At 44.6% G+C, this 21,230-nt stretch overlaps 3 protein-coding genes across 6 annotated transcripts; 2 read left to right on the forward strand and 1 right to left on the reverse strand.

The window, feature by feature from the left end:
* Positions 1–207: 207 nt before the first annotated feature.
* eef2kmt (eukaryotic elongation factor 2 lysine methyltransferase) lies at positions 208–4,093 on the forward strand. Of its 2 annotated transcripts, none has more exons than XM_082530695.1 (8): positions 208–360; positions 2,089–2,151; positions 2,253–2,306; positions 2,430–2,531; positions 2,705–2,838; positions 2,916–3,160; positions 3,292–3,441; positions 3,983–4,093. In XM_082530695.1, exons 1-8 carry the CDS (start codon positions 253–255, stop codon positions 4,081–4,083), a joined length of 957 nt encoding a protein of 318 aa, XP_082386821.1. In that variant the 5' UTR covers positions 208–252; the 3' UTR covers positions 4,084–4,093. The 2 variants fall into 2 exon arrangements, with proteins under 2 accessions (XP_082386821.1, XP_082386820.1); XM_082530694.1 differs by having other exon boundaries at positions 209–360; positions 2,226–2,306.
* Positions 4,092–11,450, reverse strand: alg1 (ALG1 chitobiosyldiphosphodolichol beta-mannosyltransferase). Of its 3 annotated transcripts, none has more exons than XM_082530691.1 (13): positions 11,307–11,450; positions 8,480–8,557; positions 8,291–8,394; positions 7,915–8,063; positions 7,681–7,770; positions 7,075–7,188; positions 6,783–6,889; positions 6,100–6,138; positions 5,957–6,016; positions 5,759–5,869; positions 5,538–5,652; positions 5,255–5,330; positions 4,092–4,668 (listed from the first exon to the last, which is right to left on the reverse strand). In XM_082530691.1, the coding sequence occupies exons 1-13, from the start codon at positions 11,359–11,361 to the stop codon at positions 4,534–4,536; spliced, it is 1,233 nt and encodes a 410-aa protein (XP_082386817.1). In that variant the 5' UTR covers positions 11,362–11,450; the 3' UTR covers positions 4,092–4,533. The 3 variants fall into 3 exon arrangements, with proteins under 3 accessions (XP_082386817.1, XP_082386816.1, XP_082386818.1); XM_082530690.1 differs by lacking the exon at positions 11,307–11,450 and adding an exon at positions 9,968–10,314; XM_082530692.1 differs by lacking the exon at positions 11,307–11,450 and adding an exon at positions 9,867–9,889.
* Positions 11,430–21,151, forward strand: cUnh16orf89 (chromosome Un C16orf89 homolog). The gene is made up of 9 exons (XM_082530693.1): positions 11,430–11,571; positions 11,726–11,979; positions 13,811–13,963; positions 14,504–14,654; positions 14,945–15,062; positions 15,664–15,823; positions 16,425–16,529; positions 18,611–18,700; positions 19,888–21,151. The coding sequence occupies exons 1-9, from the start codon at positions 11,534–11,536 to the stop codon at positions 19,989–19,991; spliced, it is 1,173 nt and encodes a 390-aa protein (XP_082386819.1). The 5' UTR covers positions 11,430–11,533; the 3' UTR covers positions 19,992–21,151.
* The last annotated feature ends 79 nt before the right edge of the window (positions 21,152–21,230 follow it).

The following is a 21,230-nucleotide window of genomic DNA, read 5'->3' on the forward strand; positions in this document are numbered from 1 at the left end:
AATGAAGTTAAGTTCTAATTAATACAAAACCTTACATTTAAATAATAAATGTCCACTAATAAAATATATAACAATAAAAAGAAGACTGTATGTATGTATGTATGTATTAAACACATGCACTAGCTCTCTGTAGCTTTAAAAAAGGCAGCCGATGCTCAAACCTACAGATAAACTTCACTACCCAGAGGCTCTGGCGAGAGAGGGTCGCGCAGGATTATGGGTAAATAGGAAGTAAACAAATACACGTGTAAGATGGCGCTTTCAGAGCGGTCCTCGGTTCAGGGGTCAGTTAAAGAGGTTTTAAGGGAGTTCCAGGTGTCGTTTTTCGCTCTGACTCGGCTCCCTTCGTTTCCCTGGACTGTGAGTACGAGTCTGGCCGAACTTCATTCAGAAATCTCCGCATTTTAGCACCAAAGCAGCCTCTGCCTGTGAAACATGAGTAAAGCAATGCTTGTAATCAGTCAAGGGACCTCCCTGAATAATTTTGGTCTCAGTTCATAAAGATAATCTTTATTCTTTCTTTTAATTTGTTTTTATGTTTTCAAATTGGCCACGGGCTCTCTGAGCCTGCTTCTGCCGGAGATTTCTTCCTCTTAAAGGACATGTTTTCCTTTCCACTGTCGCCCAGTGCTTGCTCGTAGGGGTCGTCTGATTGTTGGGGTTATGGTGGGTCTACCTTACAATATAAGCGCCTTGAGGCGAGTGTTGTGATTTGGCGCAATGTGAATGACTTTAGCCTTCAGCCTCCCTGGGAAAGTCTATGCCAGGGTGCTGGAAAGGAGAGTTCGTCCGTTAGTCGAACCTCGGATACAGGAGGAACAATGCGGTTTCCGTCCTGGTCGCGGAACACTGGACCAGCTCTTTATCCTCTCCAGGATACTTGAGGGTGCATGGGAGTTTGCCCAACCAGTCTACATGTGTTTTGTGGACTTGGAGAAGGCATTCGACCGTGTCCCTCGGGGTGTCCTGTGGGAGGTGTTGCGGGAGTATGGGGTGTCTGGCCCATTGCTACGGGCCATTCGATCCCTATACAACCGTTGCAAGAGCTTGGTTCGCATTGCCGGCAGTAAGTCGGACTCGTTCCCGGTGGGTGATAGGCTCCGCCAGGGCTGCCCTTTGTCTCCGGTTCTGTTCATAATTTTTATGGACGGGATTTCTAGGCGCAGCCAAGTGGCGGAGGGCTTTCGCTTTGGTGGCCTCAGAATCTCATCTCTGATTTTTGCAGATGATGTGGCTCTATTGGCTTCATCGGGTGAGGGCCTCCAGCTCGCACTGGAACGGTTCGCAGCCGAGTGTGAAGCAGCGGGAATGAGGATCAGCACCTCCAAATCTGAGGCCATGGTTCTCAGCCGGAAAAGGGTGGAGTGCCCACTCCGGGTCAGGGATGAGTTCCTGCCCCAAGTGGAGGAGTTCAAGTATCTCGGGGTCTTGTTCGCGAGTGATGGGAGAAGGGAGCCGGAGATCGACAGACGGATTGGGGCTGCAGCTGCAGTAATGCGGACGCTGCACCGGTCCGTCGTGGTGAAGAGGGAGCTGAGTGTAAAAGCGAAGCTCTCAATTTACCGGTCGATCTACGTCCCTACCCTCACCTATGGCCACGAGCTGTGGGTAGTGACCGAAAGAACGAGATCGCGGATACAAGCGGCAGAAATGAGCTTCCTCGGAAGGGTGGCTGGCCTCTCCCTTAGAGATAGGGTGAGAGGTTCGGCCATCCGGGAGGGGCTCAGAGTAGAGCAGCTGCTGCTCCACATCGAAAGGAGCCAGCTGAGGTGGTTCGGGCATCTGACAAGGATGCCCCCTGGGCGCCTCCTGGGTGAGGTGTTCCAGGCATGTCCCACCGGGAGGAGGCCCCGGGGCAGACCCAGGACACGCTGGAGAGATTATATCTCTCGGCTGGCCTGGGAACGCCTTGGTGTTCCCCCGGATAAGCTGGAGGAGGTGGCTGGGGAGAGGGAGGTCTGGGCCTCTTTGCTTAGGCTGCTGCCCCCGCGACCCGGCCCCGGACAAAGCGGATGAGGATGGATGGATGACTTTAATTGAACTTAAAACGTGACTTACACAGAGGTTGAACTTTTTATCTGCTTACAGTTTGTAGAAAAAGACCTTCAGAGCAGCGGGTCATCAGAGCTCATTTCTCAGGTGCTGAAACAGGTGAGTGTTCCTCCATCGTGCTGCAATCATAAAACAGCTTCGTCAGTGTAATGAACAGTCACATGTTTTTACAGACGTGCCTTCATCCCCTGTGCCGGAAGTTTCCACCTTCAGTCAGATACAGGAGGCTGTTTCTCTCCCAGCTCATCAGACGGGTAAGGAGAGGTTAACTCTCAGATTATTAGTTGAGCTTTTTTTTTCTCTGGGCAGAAAGATGTTGAAGTACTCGATCACAGAGTCAAACCCGGCTGTGTGCTTCCTGGTTTCTTCCTCCACAGCTGGAAGCTTCAGGCTGTGAACCCCTGGATGAGCTGTACGATGCTCTGGCTGAGGTGGTGGGCGCTGAGGAGACCATGGAGTGCTACAAGAGCTACCTGCTGGTACCGCACACAGAAAACCCCCAGTGTCACTGTTACCTTTATATCAAATTATTTGTTTTGTGCCATAAAAATATCACGATCTGATTTTCGGTCTGAATCGCCCGGCCCTACTTTTGCCAGCTGTTGCTTGCAGGAGTCTTAATTTGAAGTGCAGCGATGTTTGTGTCCTGCAGCCTGCTGGTGGCGCCGTGAGCTTGATGGAGAACATTGCTCTGATCTCAGAGGGGACCACCGGGCTGGTGACGTGGGAGGCGGCTCTTTACCTGGCAGAGTGGGCTCTGGAGAATCAGCAGGTCTTTACAGGCAGGTAAGCGGAAGGATCTGCAGGTCGTCGCCCTCCAGGTGGAGCTTCTGCAGCTTTTAAATTTGCTCCTCCTCCTTCAGGACGGTGCTGGAGCTGGGCAGCGGTGCGGGGTTGACAGGTATCACCGTCTGTCGGTCGTGCAGCCCGAAGCGATTCATCTTCAGCGACTGTCACTCCACAGTGCTGCAGAAACTCAGAGACAACGTCCGGCTGAATGGGCTGAGCGAGCAGACGACCCCAGCGGTCAGCGTGGAGAAGCTGGACTGGACGGCAATCTCAGAGGAAGAGCTGAGGGAGATCGGAGCTGATGTCATCATCACCGCAGGTCAGATTTTTGGAGATGGTGTGGACACACATTCACACACCTCAGTCTGTTCTGGATTTTGTGGAGCTGTTGACAATCTGCTTTCTCAGATTTGGAGTTAAAGCAGATTCCTGTTGTTTGTCGTGGTGCAGACGTGGTGTACGACCCCGACATCGCAGGAAGTCTGGCGAAGCTGCTGTCCATCGTCCTGAGGTGTTCGTCTGCCGAGGTTCTCCCTCAGGTCTTCATCTGCTCCACGATAAGGAACCTGGAGACGTACGGCGGCTTTAAACAGCAGCTTGGTAAGACAGCGCTGAGGAGGAGGAGGCTGTGGTGAAGATGCGTCAGATTAATTCAGACTTAAACCTGATCAGTCTGGTTTACTTAAACCTGACGTTCTGCTGTGGCTCTTTGGCTCATGCTAACCTCACGTGATCGACCTCATGCTCGAGTCTGAGTTTCATCAGCCTCGCCCACAAAAACACGTTTTCTGCCTGAAATGAACAGTAAACATATAACACAAGGGGAAAAATACTGTGGTTTGCTGTAGTAAGTAGTTCTTTAACCAGCTGTGCACAGTGTCCACAATTCATGAAATTCATGAAGCAAAAAGGACCTGGAGACAGCTCACAGGAAACACTCAGACGTTCCAGTGTCGACAAAACGAGACTGCAAATCTGGCCAGATTTGATCCTGGATACTTCCTGGTTGCAGTGGGAATAAATAATAATAGTTGTTTTTGAGGCGTGCTTGGGGAATTATGAAGATGATTTTATAGAGATCAGGATTTTCGCAGTGCAGGACGTTGGTTTGAACGAAGTCATTGTTTGTTTGTTTTGGCAGAAGCTGAAGGAGTCGGCCATGAAGTGATCCCAGCACCCGTCAACCACGTGTTTCCTTATAACAGACAGTCGGCTATAGAGCTCATCAAACTGCGCAGATGACACGAGGGGAGCATGATAAAGATTTTATTTACAAATGTACATCCTCATCGTCATGACAACTTCCTTTATACATTCAAGTGAAGAAAGAAAAACGCCAGGAATAAAAAAAGAAGACCTCAGAAGACTTCGTCTTTTCACCCACTGATCCATTAAAATTTTAAATGTACATTTATCAGAAAACACCCCAAACAAACAGTTTTGTCCTTTATGCTCTCACTCTGCTGTAACTGGTGCTCATCTCATCCAGGCATTCACTGGATACTGGACTCAAAAGCTGGGCCTACTTTATTCCATGAAGTGCTCACCAGGCACAAAAGGAAAAAAAAGGCTTGTTTCCATGGTGATGTCTACTGCACGTGCCCAGTAGGGCTTACAAAGCGAGACTTTCATGAATAAAAAAAAATGGTTATAAAACTGCAGCGCTGTCTAGCTCTCTAAATAGAGCCAAGGTTATCTCGGAGCAGTGATTAGAGGCAGGACGTTCTGGTCCCAGTTGTCATCCCAGCGCTGCCCCCTGCTGGAGTGGAGGTTCCTCCTGAAGGTTCCCAGTTTGCCGTCTGAACTGGGAAAGTCTGACAGGAGAGTCTGGAATCATAAACGTTCAGCATTATTTGAAAGAAGTCAAAAGAGCGTGTCGATCACCTTGTTTGTTTTTTTGAGAATAGAAGAAAGAAGGTGGAGTGCTAAGGTATCAGCTAACGCTAGCTAGCTAGCTACCATGCTATATAAATAATTAGCTATTAACTTATTTATCTGTAATATCCAATTAAAATCCTAGAATTTCACCCCCAAAACTGTGGCTCCAGCTTCTTGGACAGTCTGTTAGTACAGTCACCTCACAGCAGCCATGTTTTTGGTCACATGATGTTATTAAAAAAAGCTCCAACAGCACAAACACGGTCCAGAGGTCCAGTTCAGTTAGCCGAGGTGAAGCCTAACGGACATCTAGCTGCTACAGCCGCCTGTGTCACCCTCTCATCACAGATGTGGCCACTTCACTCCCACTCAGGCTTCAGAACCCACAAAACCATCTTTTATATACAGTCTATGCTTAAATCGTGTTGTACGGTATTTTCAGAGAAGAATAAATGTTGGTAGATATTAGAGTCCATATCAGGGTCTGCCCGAATCTTTCTCCTGATCATGTGACTGGTTTACAGGCATCTCTCACCTTCAGCTGCTCGGCGAGCTCTGCAGAGTCTTTGAAGATCAGCCCGTTCTCCTCGTGCTTCACCAGCTCATCCAAGCTAGGAATAAAAATAAAGCCGAGTCAGGTTTAATTCACGTTCATGAGCTTACTGGAAGCACATTCTCATCTCCAGTTTAAATAGGTGGACATCAACACAGAGAGGGAAGTATTTACAGAGGTCACTGATGAGCATTTTACTTTGCAACCAGCGGAGTCGCCCCCTCCTGGCCACTAGAAAGAATGCAGGGTTAAGAGGTCGGCTCACCAGTTGAAGTGGACGGCGCAGACGGGGAGGCAGCAGCCGAACATGTCCACCACCTTCATGGGCAGATCCAGACCGCTGGACGACTTGTGGAGACAAACACCCAGGTCTGCTGAGCCTGGACGACAGAGAAGGAAACTCCTCCAACGACCTGCAGGAACCTTTGTGCGCAAACACGAGTGAGACTAAACTGGTCGAACAGACCAAAATTAATACTAAAATACCTAAAAGCAGAGGGTAATCTTCTGCCTCCAGCCAGGGGGTGCAGATCTCCACGTGCTCCAGGTGCAGGGAGTCGATGAGCTTCATGTAGTGTTCCTTCTGAGGACCCTTACCTGCACAAACGCACAAAAACACACAGAGTGGAAACATGTTCTGAATAAAGGAAAATCTTCTAATCTGTAAGCAGCGAGCTGGACTACCTGTGATCACGCAGAGTAAAGGTGGTAAGGAAGCTCCTCCCCTAATGAAACCTTCGTACTCTGGTGGGAACAAACAGGCGACAGGTGAGGAAACACGTTTCATGGATTATTTAAACTTTCGTTTCTGGAACAGCAGGTCGCACCTTCGAGGGCCGTCAGCAGGATGGAGAAATCTTCGTCCTCTGCAGAGAAAAAATGTCCTGAATCAGTGATTCAGTGTTTCCAGAGATGAAACACAAGGTGCAAAATAAAGTGAAACTGGCTGAATTTGGAAAATTTTACATTCTGTTTACAATAGAAGCTGCAGCCAGAAACCTTCAGTGAGCGTCCTCGCGCATCCCGACATTCCCGCATCGTGTTTACGTCGATGATGAGGAACACCGGGAGTTTAATTCCCCTTTTCCACGAAAAAACTTTATTTATTTCCGCACTGAGATCACGATCTCTTTACCGAGATTCACAGCAGGACTTAAAGCGAAACCGTTGCTCCCAAAATCCTTTCCTGTAAATCCTGAACGGGCCGAGGACGCCGCTGAAGCGGAGGTCACGACCTCCAAGCAGTAACTTCTGTTTTGTTTCTGTTTCTTCCTGATCATTGAAATGTGATTAAAAACCCTGCAGTGAAGCTGCCTGTGTGTGAGCCGCTGAAGGAAAGTAAAAGCTTGTGAAATTAAAAACAAGACTTTTTGAACTCCTGAGATGAACGACTTCAGCAGAAATGTTCGAACAGCAAACGCAAAACAAAAAATCGGTTTGCAATCAGAAAACACCAAAAGCTCGCCGTGGTTTTCGTTCTTAAATGGGGGGAAGCGTCTCTTCCTCAGACCTGTCCAGCTGGTGCTGCTGAGCAGCAGCGCTGGTCGCTCCGCCCTCAGGGTCACGGTGCCGTCAGCGGGGTCACGAACTGAGAAGATGGTCCTCTCCGCCTCAGACCTGAGAGAGTAGGTGAGCACACAGAGCTGATGTGTTTTTTTCTATAACAATAAACTGAACAACCGAGGAAAAGCCGACAGTAAAACTCTGCAGCTCTACGATTGCACACATTACACAAACTTCCTGTTTTGTGGGCGATCAACAGTGTTTCACAGGAACTGCCCCCCAACAGCGTCATCACTCACCCCGCGTGTCTGAACTGAGGATAGACGGCGGCGAGCCTCACGAAGAGCTCGTGCTGCAGCTTCAGCGGAGTCTCTCTGAAGATGGAGGCCGGCCGGTCGTACAGAGTCGTCGCCCTGCAAACGTCAAACAGTAAAATGTCGCGCTGCGATCCAGAGTGAGAACAGAGTCACTGCGGTTAGTTTACTGGTTTTTATTAACTGCATTAAAAACTCGGCCCTGCAGTGAAACACAAACGTGAACATCAGGAGCCTCACAGAGGACGGATCACGGGACCGTCCACAGCAGAGCAGAGACTTCGAGCAGGTACGAGTTATGTGAACACATCGTCCGCAGACCTGGAGCAGCGTCTCCTTTTAACTCCGCTCCTTCAGTGTCTCCTCAGGTGTCATACACATCACGGCCTCCAGAGGCCGCTAGTGAGACATCTGACCTTTGTTTCAGTCTTTCTTTCCTTCATCAACTTCACTGTAAAGTGACACGTCTGCATGTTTTTATTGGTGTGTTGTGAGAATCTTCAATTTCAAACATCTCTCAGATTTTCTGCCACGAGCATTCGTCAGTGAATGAAAAACAGCCATGCAGATAATAGAAAGAGAAAGTCATACTTGATGCCCCAGTTTTTCTGCAAGTCGACCTTCATGGCGTTGGTGACGCACAAGTTGTGAGACGCCAGAGGGCCAAAGAAGCGCTCGTACCTGAAAGACGAGAACGAAAGCGCCCGTCAGAGACGACAGAGACAGAAACACCTCGGATCAGGATTTAACATTAAGTATTTTTATCACAGTCCTGAGGATCAGGACACCGCAGAGCGCCACCTTCAGCCTCTCAGCGGTACTCACCACTTTGCCAGTCGGACTATGGGATGCGCCGGGCCGTGGCTCAGCGCCATGATGGTGTAGCCGTAGTTGTGCCAGTCGATGATGAATCTGCTGCCACGCAGCAAACACACGAACCAGGTCACTGCGATGCTGGGCAGCCCAGGAGGATTCTGGGAAACAAAGGCAGTCGTTGATGTTAACAGAGTGAAGTATTTATAGCAGAGTTCTTTATCGTTCCTCTAGAGTTCATTTAACTCTCAAAATAAATGTTTTTGAGTCAAAATGAGGATTTTTGTCTTAATTTAAACAAATAAAAAAGAAGAATGGATGAACCAGTGTGATGTTTACGTCTGTACGTGAGTTATTGTTCCCCCTGTGAGAGTCACAGGTAACACACCTGCATCAGAACATGCGCCTGCAGCTCCATCGTCAGCAGGACACGGAGCAGCTGCAGGGACTGAACCGTCACCTTCGTCACATACGAGACCACTTTCGGTCCGACTGCGAAACAGGAAACGGGTTCATTAAAAAACAAACAGTAAAGAATCACATCCTGTTTGTTGTTTAAGCGCAGATGTAAATGTACCTCGGACACCTTTCAGCTCTGCGATGGGCACTATGGTGATTTTCTCCTCGCTCAGCACGTCTTGATGAGGTTTGGTTTCTGAAAAACAATCACAGCACAAATTCTTCACTTTCACAGCCGACACGGGAATTTTTCAGGCACGATGAAACGACTTCCTGATTGTTTTTAGTCCAAAGCTCACATTTCGTTTTTTGTTTCTCAGAACAACCGACTGTTTGTCTGAAACTCTTTTGGTTTTCAGTGCTGTAGAAACAAAAGGTATTTCTTTTCTATCAGGTCATGTTTATAACGCACAGCTGAAATGAACCCGGCTCAGTTAACCTGGATGTGCTGCACCGAGTTTACGTTTTAGTAATTTTAATAGAGTACGTGATATTACTTCTTTCAAACACCACCCTTACAAAGAGGATCGGCTCCATCTCGGATCACTTACAGCGACCTGCTTTGAGGTGTTTTCTGTCTGTGGTCATTTTGCATCCTTTTTTTTCTGCATATACTTTACAGTCACGTCTTTTTCTTTATCTAAAGTTTGATTTATCTCAACCTGCTGAAAGCACCAGTTTTATACTTGGATCAAATATTCTTTTCTTTAGATTTTTGATTTGGAACTTTTACGAGTAACGACATGTAAACGCTGCTTCTTTAAAATACCACTCCTTATAAATCCTACAGGCAGAGCGCTGCAGTATTGATGGAGGTGTAGAAGTTGCAGCACATGTTTCAGGAACAAATAAACTCGCACAGTGAACCACCTCACTATACAGCTCCAACAGGATGTAGACGCTTCAGTGTTTGTTTCCCCCAAACCTCCAAACATTAGGAGGTATGGACCTCCTCTGTCACTCCAGCCCTCCTTCACTACATCCAGAAATATCCTCAGAGGTCGTCCTCTTCTCCTCCTGTGTATATCCAGTATATGTACGCTCCCTCCTCTGCACACCTCAGCCTCTCTGACTCTGAGATGTCCCTCTGATGGACTCATTTCTAATCCTTGTCTCCACCCACGCCGCCCTGCCTGCACGTTCTTCTTCACCTCCTCTTGTGCATTGTATGGATGATTGACCCCAGGTATTTAAACTCATCCACCTGCACTGGCTTCTCTCCTCACATGTCCACCTGTCAACATGTCTCTCTCACTCACGTCTATTCTGTCTGGATTGTACCAATTTTCATTCTTCTTCTCTCCAGATCATACCTCCACCTGCTCACTACTCACACTACAAATCACAGTGTCGCCACAGGGACTCCTGCCTACCCCCATCTGTCTGCTGACCAGAGTGGGCTCAGGGTCGATCCCTGATGTAGTCTCACCTCCACCTTAAACCCACCTCCCCACTGTCTCTCTGTCCTCATACTGGTACGAGGATACGCTGGTATCGGTACCTACCTGAACATGTCGGTACGAGAAGTGAAAGAAGCTGACTGTTTGATCTCAGCGGCAGGTGGGAAACAGGTGAATCAATGTGTCACAGGAAGCTTCAGTCTCACCTGAAAACCCCACGAAGGTCACATGGTACCCGTGTTTACTCAGGGATAAAGCGTGATACTGCATCCGAGGACTGCGCCCGATGTCCCCCAGCACCAGCACACAGACCCGCCGGGAGGTCCCGTCGTCCCGCCGCCGTAGGCTGCGGCCCCACAGCGGCAGCAGCGCGGCAGCGACCGCCAGAGACACCGCGGGCCACCTCACAGCCGAGTGTGGCGCCAAAAGTCCCGCTAAAAGCGCCAAAACCGTCAGGGAAACTGCCAGCAGAGCCGTGCAGGAGCAGCGCGGCGCCATGTTTGTTTGAGATTTGTGATGACGCGGCTCATCACAAATGGGCGGGGCTTGATGTTTAAAGGAAGCGCGCATCGTATCGTGACGCGTTCATGTGCAAACCAGGAACTTTCAGTCTCAGCCGTCAAAGCGTGTGTTAACTTCTATTGTTATCAAAAGATTATATTAAAAAACCCACAAAGAAAAAATTAAAAAGCAGGGCTTTGGTAGCACATTTACATTTTGTTTTTTAAAAAAGAAAAATCTCAGAAACATCTTTTCACAAACATTTTGGAACAAAGAATAAAAAGTTTGACTGAGCAGATTTTTGTGAATATATTTACACAATTAAACATTTGTTCTGAAGTTTTGTGCTTTTCAAATGTGAAAATCTACTTTGTATTAACCAATCTCTCTTTAGGATATTTTCGGTTCTATTCTTCATTTAGAAACAGGCGGATATAATATATACACATCAGAATCAAAATAGGATTCAGGATTATACTTTACTGTCATTACACATGTATAAATACAGTGTAACGAAATACAGTTTGCATCTAATCAGAAGTGCAAGAGCAGTAAGTGCAATACTTTCTTAATCCCTGAGGAAATTATATTATACACATATACACGTATAAGAATGCGTGACATTGATATGTAATATATGTTTTCTAGTGCCTTCCAGAAAATATATTCATAAAATGTATGCATTAATATACTATAAACAAAATTGTTTAAAAAATCTAAATAATAACATATACATATTCATCAATTTGTAAATGAGCCTGAAAATTGTACTCGTGCTGTCCACACTGTATTTTTCTGATGAAATAGTCTGACTTATTATCCTGGAAATGCCCTGCACACATAAACAAAAACAAACAAACAGAAACAAAAGAACCAAAAAATTAAACATTACTGAAATAAGAAAACTGCCTTCAGATTTCTAATTTTTCTTTGTACGTTGTATTTACAAAATCATTTACATTGTAAGCAAATTATTGAGAAATTTACTTATTGTTACTTCCGCTTGTAAATAATTTTAAAACCAGACTGATCTTCTATACTAACCTTTTGTGGTCAAATATTCTGGCTCCCTGCGCCGCCCCACTGGAAAATCCCGCATACATAAACCTCACCTCACTGTGGGAAACTGCAAGGAAATATGATATTAATTCTGTGTACATTTTCCACTTTTTGAACAGCTTTTGTCTTCCATGCGTTGCAGCTTTCAGGCCACTAACTGACTTTTTTAAAATGTAATTTTGTTTTTTGGTTTCGGTTAAATAAACGTGTAAATGGTTTCACTGCACATCACTTTAAATCCTCTTAGGAGGTAAGGTGAGCTTTTCTTGGTGTATTATTTTTATTCTAATATTAATTCAAATTAAACGCAGTAAAAATAAAATGTCATTTCGTGAGCCCCTCTGACGTCATGGATATTTCCTCCCCCATGCTGAGCCCTTGACTTTCCTCCCCCCGTGTTAAAGCGGAGACAGGCTGTCCTCCTCCGCCTCTCTCGGTCTCCCTGCTAGACTGAAGCTGTCCCGGACCTCAGACCGGATGATGCGGGTTTCGGTGCTCCGGCTGGCCGCAGCGCTGGCTCTGTTTGCCGCAGTGTGCGGCTCTCGGGCGGAGGTGATCGATGACATCCTGAGCAGCCTCTCCCGCGGAGTGTCCTTCCTGGAGCGGCAGCATGAGCACATCAACCTGGACGGAGTGGTGGGGTTCGTCATACTGCAGGGTAGGACTGTTTACCAGCTGCAGGAAAACATCTGGAGAATAACAGCTGTTTATGGTTTGCTTGTTTTGGTGAAACTCACTGATTTGAGATGCAGGTGCAGATCGAACAGGTTATACAAATATGCGAAAGCTTTTAAAGTGAAATGCTTTTAACCTCAGTGTCGACTCAGAGGTTTTTGTCTCGCAGTGCCTGAAAGTGACACATTTTCTGCTTCACTCTCAGACTTTTCACTGATCTGTTTTATTTTATAGTAAAATACAGTAAAGTACAGCGCTGCCAGTACAGCTACTGCTCTGACATTTGATTTTATGACAATGAAAACCCCAAAGTAATCTAAAAATAAAGTAAATCTATTGTTTTAACCCCTTCTGTCCAAAAACAAATGATGAACATTTCCAGAATAAAAAGTGTATCCCCCCCCAAAAAACGTTGATTTTGTGGCCGTAGCTTCTTAAAGAGCTAAAGTGGGATCATGTGTATTCAGAGCACAGAGGATAAAATGATGGCCAGTATTTTCTGCACGGCATTTAATATTCTGATTGGCCAGCTTCTAGGTGCCTGCTGAGGGGCAGCAATCTGTGCAGCATTAAACTGTAAAGTCGCTCACAGGTCACGTAACATGTTTTTAATGTGAACGTTTGATGCTCTAAGGACAAATAAAAAGGAAGCGTGTGACGGCCTGAGTGGTGGCTCTGATATTTTACTCCGCTCCACAGTGACAAACATTTAAATCTTGTTGGTTTCAGCAACTTTGAAGACAAACAGTCTTTGTTTTGCGTCACACTGTTTTCAGGTCTCACCACCGCTCGGCGAACAGTCCGCAAGTGTCTGCAGACGAGTCAGGGTCTTCCATGTGTAACATTGTTAAAAAGATGCAGATTACAGTTCACTAAATGACACAACACTGACTGAAGCTGCGCCGCCACATTTGGCTAAATAGTTTCTGCCGTGGTTTGTTTTCTCACCAGGAAAACGAACTGACTTTAATGTGAGGCCGTGTTTGCACACAGAGCTCTGTTTGCCCAGCAGAGATCATCTTCATGCTTTATTATCTTTCCTCATAAATGCAGATGTGCAACAGCTGCTCTGCTGTTTATGAAACAGAAAACAGCAGAAAGTAACAGCTCAGTATTCACCATCTGCCTGCTTTTCTCATTTTAGACACAGACCGTGTCCGTGAAGTGACGTAATTTGAACCTTTATATTTTCTGTATGTTGACAATACACAGCAGCCTTGTGAGAATCACAGTTAAGTTATAAGGCTTTTTGTCAATTTTCTACCAATCATTCATGAAGCTGACCTTGAAGACCTCGGTGGATGTAAGTCGGCATTTACAAACTCAGCCTGCTCCAGATTTAGAGAGACAGACATGATGCCACTCAGGAGATACACCTGCAAACCTGTTGGCAACCAAAGCAGTCACACAGAGGCTTTCTGTGCAGCTGACCTCTTTGCATATGCAGCTGACTTCACCTAGAGCCAGCCGGTCAGGTAATATCGAGACCAGAAGGCTGCTGGCTGGTCTGCAGGTCTGTGTGACTGAGGCTGAAGTAAAAACACTGAAGAGCTCACCTTTGAAATAAAACAGGAAGTAAGCCAAAAGAGGGAAAACACAAAGACAAAAGCGAGGGCACGAAAAAGAACAAAGGAAGAAAGTAACAGATCAGAAAACCAACTAAGGGCCTACCTTTCAAAATAAAACAGGAAGTAAACCGAAAGAGGGTCCATCCACAGGAGGAAACAGGCAGAGGAAATTAAAACCATAAAGCAAGTTTACTTACATCCTTTTATTTTACGAATGAACTCTTTCTTCCTGTTTTTGTGTCTCAGCTGAGCTGAAGGAGGCGGTCCGGACGTGGCCTCACACCGACCCGGTCAGCTGGGCTCAGAGAACCACCGCCGTCGCTCTGGTCAGACGTCTCGACCAAAGTGTGGAGAAGGCGAACGCTGCACTGGAACAGGACGACCCAAAATACTACAGAGGTGAGACTTTCAGACTCCGTGTCCCAAAAGTCTGCAGGTACAGTGCTGATCCATTTAGTGGTTAATTCTTGGAGCTGTTATGGTTTTTATGAAAAGGCTCAGGGCAGTCTCAGATATGTATTTTTTATTATCACACCTTATATTTATGAAGGTAAAAGTGTCAGTGATGTTACAAATCTGTTCTTCACAGTGACACTGAAACACTACAGGTCAGTGAACACAACATCAAGAACAGACAACAGTCAGAAAGCTGAGAGACAAATTTCAGTTTCACTGCTGTGACGTCTTCTGTAGGTGTTTCCTGAAAAAGGAGGAGCTTATTTAAAGACTGTTTGAACTTATAGGGGCTGTTTTTGAGTTAAATTTGTATTTAATTATGTTTTTAATCATCACGACGTATTGATTAAGGTTTAATTATATAATTTAAATATCTGACTTGAGAGAAATGAGCAGGCAGGTGTTGCACAGACGTGGAGGTGAGGTTTGTTGAGATCCTAGCAGACTTTAACACTTGTGCGTTTCTTGCATCCTCCTCTCAAGAGTTCGAGCCCCTGTTGTCGTGGAGTTTCTGGCTGATTCCTCAGGAATGGTACACCACAGATCCCAGCCTGGTTTATCCCTCCACCATGACCACTGAGTGTTACGATGAGCAGCTCAGTGACAAATGTCTGACCCTGCTGCTGGGAACCTGGTAGGAACCCACACCAACACCCCAAAGAGTCCGGCTTCAGAGGCTCTTTACTGTGCTGGTTCCCCTACATTTGGATTGTTGGACTGTGCAAATTATTCACCGACCGCAGCCTGTTTTTTAACTTTAAAAATGCTGATTTACACTAAAAAGAAAGTTCTTTATCTCATTGTAACTGTCAGTAGTTTGGATTGTTTTTCACTACTGTGTAATTATGTATGAAGGTAACAATACCTGTTAGCTGAGGTGAGGACACTCACCTGCCCGAGTCGTGTGTGTGTGTGTTCGGACAGGAAGATGAACGGGACGCCGTGCATCGTCACCAAGCCCTGCCGGGACACCATGACTCGTTTTGGGTGTCCACACTACTCTCTGTCCCACCAGCTTCTCTACTTCATGATCGGAAAAATGGTGAGCAAACAAAGATGGAAACAACACGTAAAACCACTCAAAGACCCACAGATGTGTGTAACACTAACAAGCATTTTGGAGAAAGAAACAACCTCATTTTAGGAAGCCTCACAGAAAGAGGCTCGAAACCAGATATGAGCCTCCTGTGTGGAGTTTGCATATCGGCCCAGAACCTCCGGTTTAACTCAAAATACCAGATTAATGCTGCCTATCTCTGCCCAAGCTGAATTTTTAATATTTTACTTCCTGGTAAGACTCATTACATTTTCATTAACAATTTTGATTAAGAGTCTTTACATTTGTATGTTTTTCCCAGTAAAATACTGAGCCAAAAGCTCAGGCTGTAGGCTGCTCTAAAAGCTGTGAGCACAGAAGCCCCACCCACCCGCTCTCCAAGACATTCTGTTTATAATGTGCAGCCAATCAATAAAAAGCTGTCTTAAAGTGAGACCAGTACAGAGCCAAAGACAGAGCCTTGGGGAACACCACAGGTGGCAAAACTACTGTTAGAAATATTTGATTAAAGTAGCGAGGACCATGATTTCAGTACGAGGGGAATTTATGAGCTTCACAGTTTGACTCGTTGGTATTTCCATTTCAGAAAGGCTGCACTAATCTGCTGAAAGGTGACACACGAGCATCCAGAGCAAACATGACTGAACAGAACTACCAGAGGATCTTCTGCTCCAACATGATGAAGACCAACCAGGACATCAAAGACGGTCTGAGCGAACAGATGGTCGACATCTTCATCGAAAACAGTGAGTGTCAACATTTTCCTGATCCGGTGTTATTCCGGTTTGATGCAAAATGAATTCCCATATTTAAAAAAAATTTTCTTACTCATATTTTAATATTTTCATGCAAAAAAGCTTGAAAATGAATTAATTTATAAATATAAACCACTAATTATGATAAACGTAAGGATAAACTCATAAAAATGATTGACTGGAATGGGAAAACCATATTGTCAAATACTGATGTGTCCTTTTGAATGAGATAAACTAAAAACGTTTACTTTTTTTGATGACTACATCACCATTTCAATATAAAAGAAAATTATGGAATAAAAGAGATCACAACAAAATCTGAATTTCAACAAAATTCAGAGTGTTGGTTGTAGAATTTGGGGATTTTAATGTTGAGTCCTGACTTTTCAGGAGACATTGAGGCTCGCCTTCAGAGAATTCATGTAACAAAGAAAGTTTTTTCTTGTTTTAGGACTTTTTAAGACTTTTAATTTAATTTTTGTTTTAGATTAAAATGAAAAGTGTACAGGGGGGAATTTGGATGAGCAGTCAACTGTAAAAATGTCTGAACTGTAAATAAATTAGTTTCTGAGTTTCCTCTCTATGTTGGCAGTCCTGATTTGTGGATTGTCTGGATTCTCCGACTTCCACAAAGCCGACTGGCTGCAGCACATTCTGAGGCTGCAGGACGAGGAGGTGGGCTGCTTTGGGAGAGACAGTGAGTATCACAAACCTGCTAAAATATATGTTCTTAGTCAAAAATACCAAATATGTCAAACCTCATAAATATAGCAACAGTGTATTTTAGAGGTCTTAATGAAACAAAGATGGCCACTGATGCAAGAATATGCAGGTTTTTATGTGTTAGGCAAATAAAACACAAAGAGCATTCGTACAAGTAACGTGGCGATCAGATCTCTGTCTGACGTTATGTCAGTGAAAAATCTGCACGAGATCTGAATTACCTGCAGATTTCTTGAGAAAACTTTTGAGGAAGTGCAGTAATTTGTTATAGAAGACACTTCAGAAATATTGTTATAATTTACCTACAGTTTCTAAACTTTTCATGATTTATTTCTTGATTTCTTTGGACAGACCAGCAAACAAAGACTGCAAACAGAATTTTCTGCTCATTTATTGTGAAAACTTTTAATAAGAATAAATGTTTGAAGTAGTCGTCAGGGATGCTGGTGAATAATAATGCTGCCCAAGGGGTGTCTGTGTGTGGATAATAAAAACTGAAGAGGACCTAGAATACTTCCTTGAGGAACACCATATTTAACATCAGCTGCCCTGAACCATTAAATCACTTTTTACTTCAATTTTTAACTTTTGAGTAGAAACAATGATAATGAGAGTAGTGATTAAGAGTCCTTCCATCTCAAATCGCTGCCAAAGTTCTATATCTGCACATACACGCTAATCCGGTTGTTCAGTGATGACGCGACGAATCCTCAAAACATCCTCAAAACAATTCTCAAAAAGCTCCTAAAACAGTCAGCGACCACTGTTGACCTCCCTCGGCTTTTATTACCGCTAATCATTTATTTAAGCTCAGTTTTTAAAACCTTAGGATGTAACTACAGCCCAGCCCATGCAGCAGTATATGAATGACTAACCTCGTATTGTGGATGGATTATCTCAGTTGTTCTCCTGGCTGAAGTTTGGTCCTTTTACAGCATCCTGCCATGCGATTACATTTGTTCCTGACCACCGAGAACACTCACGTTAACTTTTATCGAGTGGAAAAAAAGTTAGCTTGTTTATATTATGCTAACATAGCTGTGTCGCTAGCGGTCACGTAGCACATCATTATAAACCAGCTAGCCCAACTTCAGTAACCCTACAAACGTCACTGCTGTTTAGTTTTCTGTCTTCATTTATGTTGGAAGTGATAACAGAGCTGTACGTTTGAATTTGTTTCCAAAACCCCGCAGTCAGGACATGCTATATTGTATTTAGATAGAAGCTAGCGAGCTAACTCCCTGCTAACTTCTAACTCCGTTAAATGTCATAAATTCCGTTTTCATGGATGACTGGATGTTAAACTCAATTGTTACACCTGGTAGAGGAGAAGGCTGATCATTTTATTAAAGATGAAAGACTTTAGACAGTTTTTCAACTCTCAGTAATGCCATAGTGATCGTTTGATATATGGACCTGCAGCGGAGTTTAGACCCAGACACGGCTAGTGACGTCAGACTGAACAACCGGATAAAAAAATTGAAAGCCATGCAGAGTAGTTTACAACATGAAATTCTTCAGTTAAGTTGTAGCATTTTAAACTTTGGGAATTCTTTATGTTGGCCAAAGGCAGGATGTATAATGGAAACAGGTTACGAGCCTGAAACTTCCTTGAAGAACATAATTTCAACAACAAATGTCGTCGACACTAAATCACCCGAGTTACAATTTAACTAGAGGGATGGAAAATCTTTGGGCTGTTCAGAAAATTTGAGGTTTTTGGGAGCTTTTCGTCACAATTATTATTGCATTCCTACAATGTTCATGTTTTGGATCCTGTAGTAAGATATATAATAAATAGATTTAAATATCTATTTGAATACAATAAATAATAAAATCAGCCATGGAACAGACTTTTTATATGCACTGTACTGATGTATTAACCCATTTGATGTATTTTGAAAGCAATTAGTTTTAAACAAAAAAAATCTCCTAATTACTGATGTGGATTACACAAGAATCAATTATCTGTATTTATCTGTATTAAATTACTTATTTCTGGGCAGAGATTGTGAACGGATGGATGGGCAGTTCATTCTCTGTTGTTCTCCTCAGAGAGCATCATCTCACAGATCATTGGAGACGAGCTGCTGGAACAGCTGCAGCCTCACAGGAGAGTGAAGAGGAGGGAGAAGATACTTCCAGGTCCGTTTACATTTTTCTCAGCTGAGGATCTGTCACGGTCTGCAGCTGCAGAATGTGGGAAGTGATGATGAGGCGGTCCCAAATGCAGGCTTAACAAAAAACGAGCTGCTTTATTCATAGGCTGCACAAAAACAGAAGCAAATGGCGAATGGAGATAGAACTAAACTAGGTAGACTAAAACATGAATCACAAAAATGAAACTAAGAACCTGGACGTGGACAACTGGACAAGGGACAAGAGGAACCTGACACAACATATATGCGCACACACCCACACCCACACACACACACGAGGGTGATTAGGAAAAGCAGAAACACACGGGGAACACAGCTGGGACGAATTAGGCGTGACGAGACAGGGAGGAAGCAAACACACTGAACACAGGATGGCAGACTGTCAAAATAAAACAGGAAACACACTAAGACACAGACTAAAACACGCAGCATGATACAGGAGCCGGGAGGAAGGAAAGCACACGGGACCAAGACAGACTGGAGAGACAACTGGATGAGACACAAACAGTTACAGAGGCGAGACATGGAGGGAGAGAGAGACAAGACAGGCTGGGGAGAACACACATGGACAGACATGAGTGGCTGTGGAAACACAAGGAGGGGAACGTGTGGACACAGAAGGGAGACGCAAAACAATGACCCGACTAAGACATACACAGAGGTTGAGGGAGCGAGACACCGAAACACAAACACAGACGACAAGACAGATTCTCACAGGAGACACGACGACAAAGGCACAAAAGGGACCTAACAGACCAGAAATGACCAATAACTCAGTGACATGGAAAGGACTGAACTCAATACTGAATGATAGAAAACTCAATCATAACATCTCAGGAATCACAAAAACACAATAAACTCAGAGCTGGATCAAATGACCCAGAAGCATGACAAGATCGTAACAATCACATCAGCTGATCTTCAGCCACTGTGGCTAAAGAAGCTTGTTGTTACGTTTGTAGGTTTGGAGGAAATCTGAAGAACGCTGGTGTTGTGAAGCCAGCGGAGGTCACATTAAAAATGCAGTTGGATGCAGAGCTGCTGGAGCTCATATGCTGATAATTTCTTGTTATGTGTGAAGCTGGCATGAACAGTCTTTACCACCTTAAGTACTTCATCTGATTTGAGGTTTTTGTTATTGTCTGATAAACTCTGTTTGCTTTCATCTGCCAGACGGCTGTTCCAGTCACATGACGGCGGTGGCGGTCGGTGCTCTGGGAGGATACCTGAACTACTACCTGACAGAGCAGGACATTACAAAGAGGCCGCTCTCCTGAGGGGCGTTCTCACGAGAAAAAAACACTGTAGATCATCAGGTAGAGACTTTCGTCATCGGCGAAACGAGGCAGACTCTCCACACCACATGTCGCTTTAAGAACGTAGTGTTAACATGATGAAAACGCCTAATGCAAAGCTGGGATGTGGAAGCTAAAGCTTTATTTTCAGTCATGTTTTGTTACTATAACAATAAAGCTGATTTTTTTTATCATTATTATTATCAAACCTAAACAAGATGTTTGAAAGTAGTGATGCTCCAACCGTAAAAAAGGATGGCGTACCCAATAAGTAGGACCGTGGTAAAATGTAAATGAGCGTTTTGGAGGATGAGACTTGGATTAATTCGACTTTTCGAGGTCATCACGAGATTTTTTCTGGCTCCAGGGGTTAAAGTGGGCCACGGCGATCCTGAAAGCCCACCTCCAGTTAATGAGTGATTACATTTGATCGGCAGCTTTTAATATTAAGAGTTCATTTTTATTGCAGCTCGGCTTTGTTTCCAGCTGCTCCCACCTCAACCAATCAGACGGTGACACACGGCTGCATGCACACTCTGAGCCTTCAATCCTTCCATTCGTGTCAGAGTTCATGCTCACAATAAGACTGGAATCTTAATACTTTAGCATTTAGCCATCACTACAGGAGTCCACAGAAAGTGCTGTATGAAAGTTACAGTGCTGAAGTCCCACACTGAGCTGTAATGGTGACGAGGGCAGAGCTGGTCCCGATGTTTTCAGCTTTGAGAAGTGAAAATGCACAGCTAAGAGTTTTTATACAAAAGTATAAATTAATTCAATTCAGTTTTATATATATATAAATTTATAGGGCCAAATCACAACAAGAGTCACCTCGAGGCGCTTTATATTGTACGGTAAAGACCCAGGAAATATACCCACCCCCCACCAGCCCAATCCCACTCTAACCCCTGTGTATCAGCGACACTGTGTCCACAAAACAGTGTTTTTTCTTTGATGTAGCCTCTTTAGGAGAAATTTGTAGTTGCAATGAGTGAACAAGAGATCAGCTGGACTTGGAGGGGGTGGGGTCACCTTTGTGTGAACACCACAGTGAGAAAAACACAGAGGACACAGCGTGATGTGGTCAGAGACTCGACGATCTTTGATTTTTAACGATTCGATGATTTTTAAAGTTTATATGAAGCTAAAGACGCTGATTGGAGCATCTCTATTTAAAACACATATTTACATTTACTTTGAAAAAAACATCAGAATCCACCC

This window comes from Aulonocara stuartgranti (genome assembly GCF_965226115.1).
Source record: "Aulonocara stuartgranti genome assembly, chromosome: 4".
NCBI classification, from domain to species: domain Eukaryota; kingdom Metazoa; phylum Chordata; class Actinopteri; order Cichliformes; family Cichlidae; genus Aulonocara; species Aulonocara stuartgranti.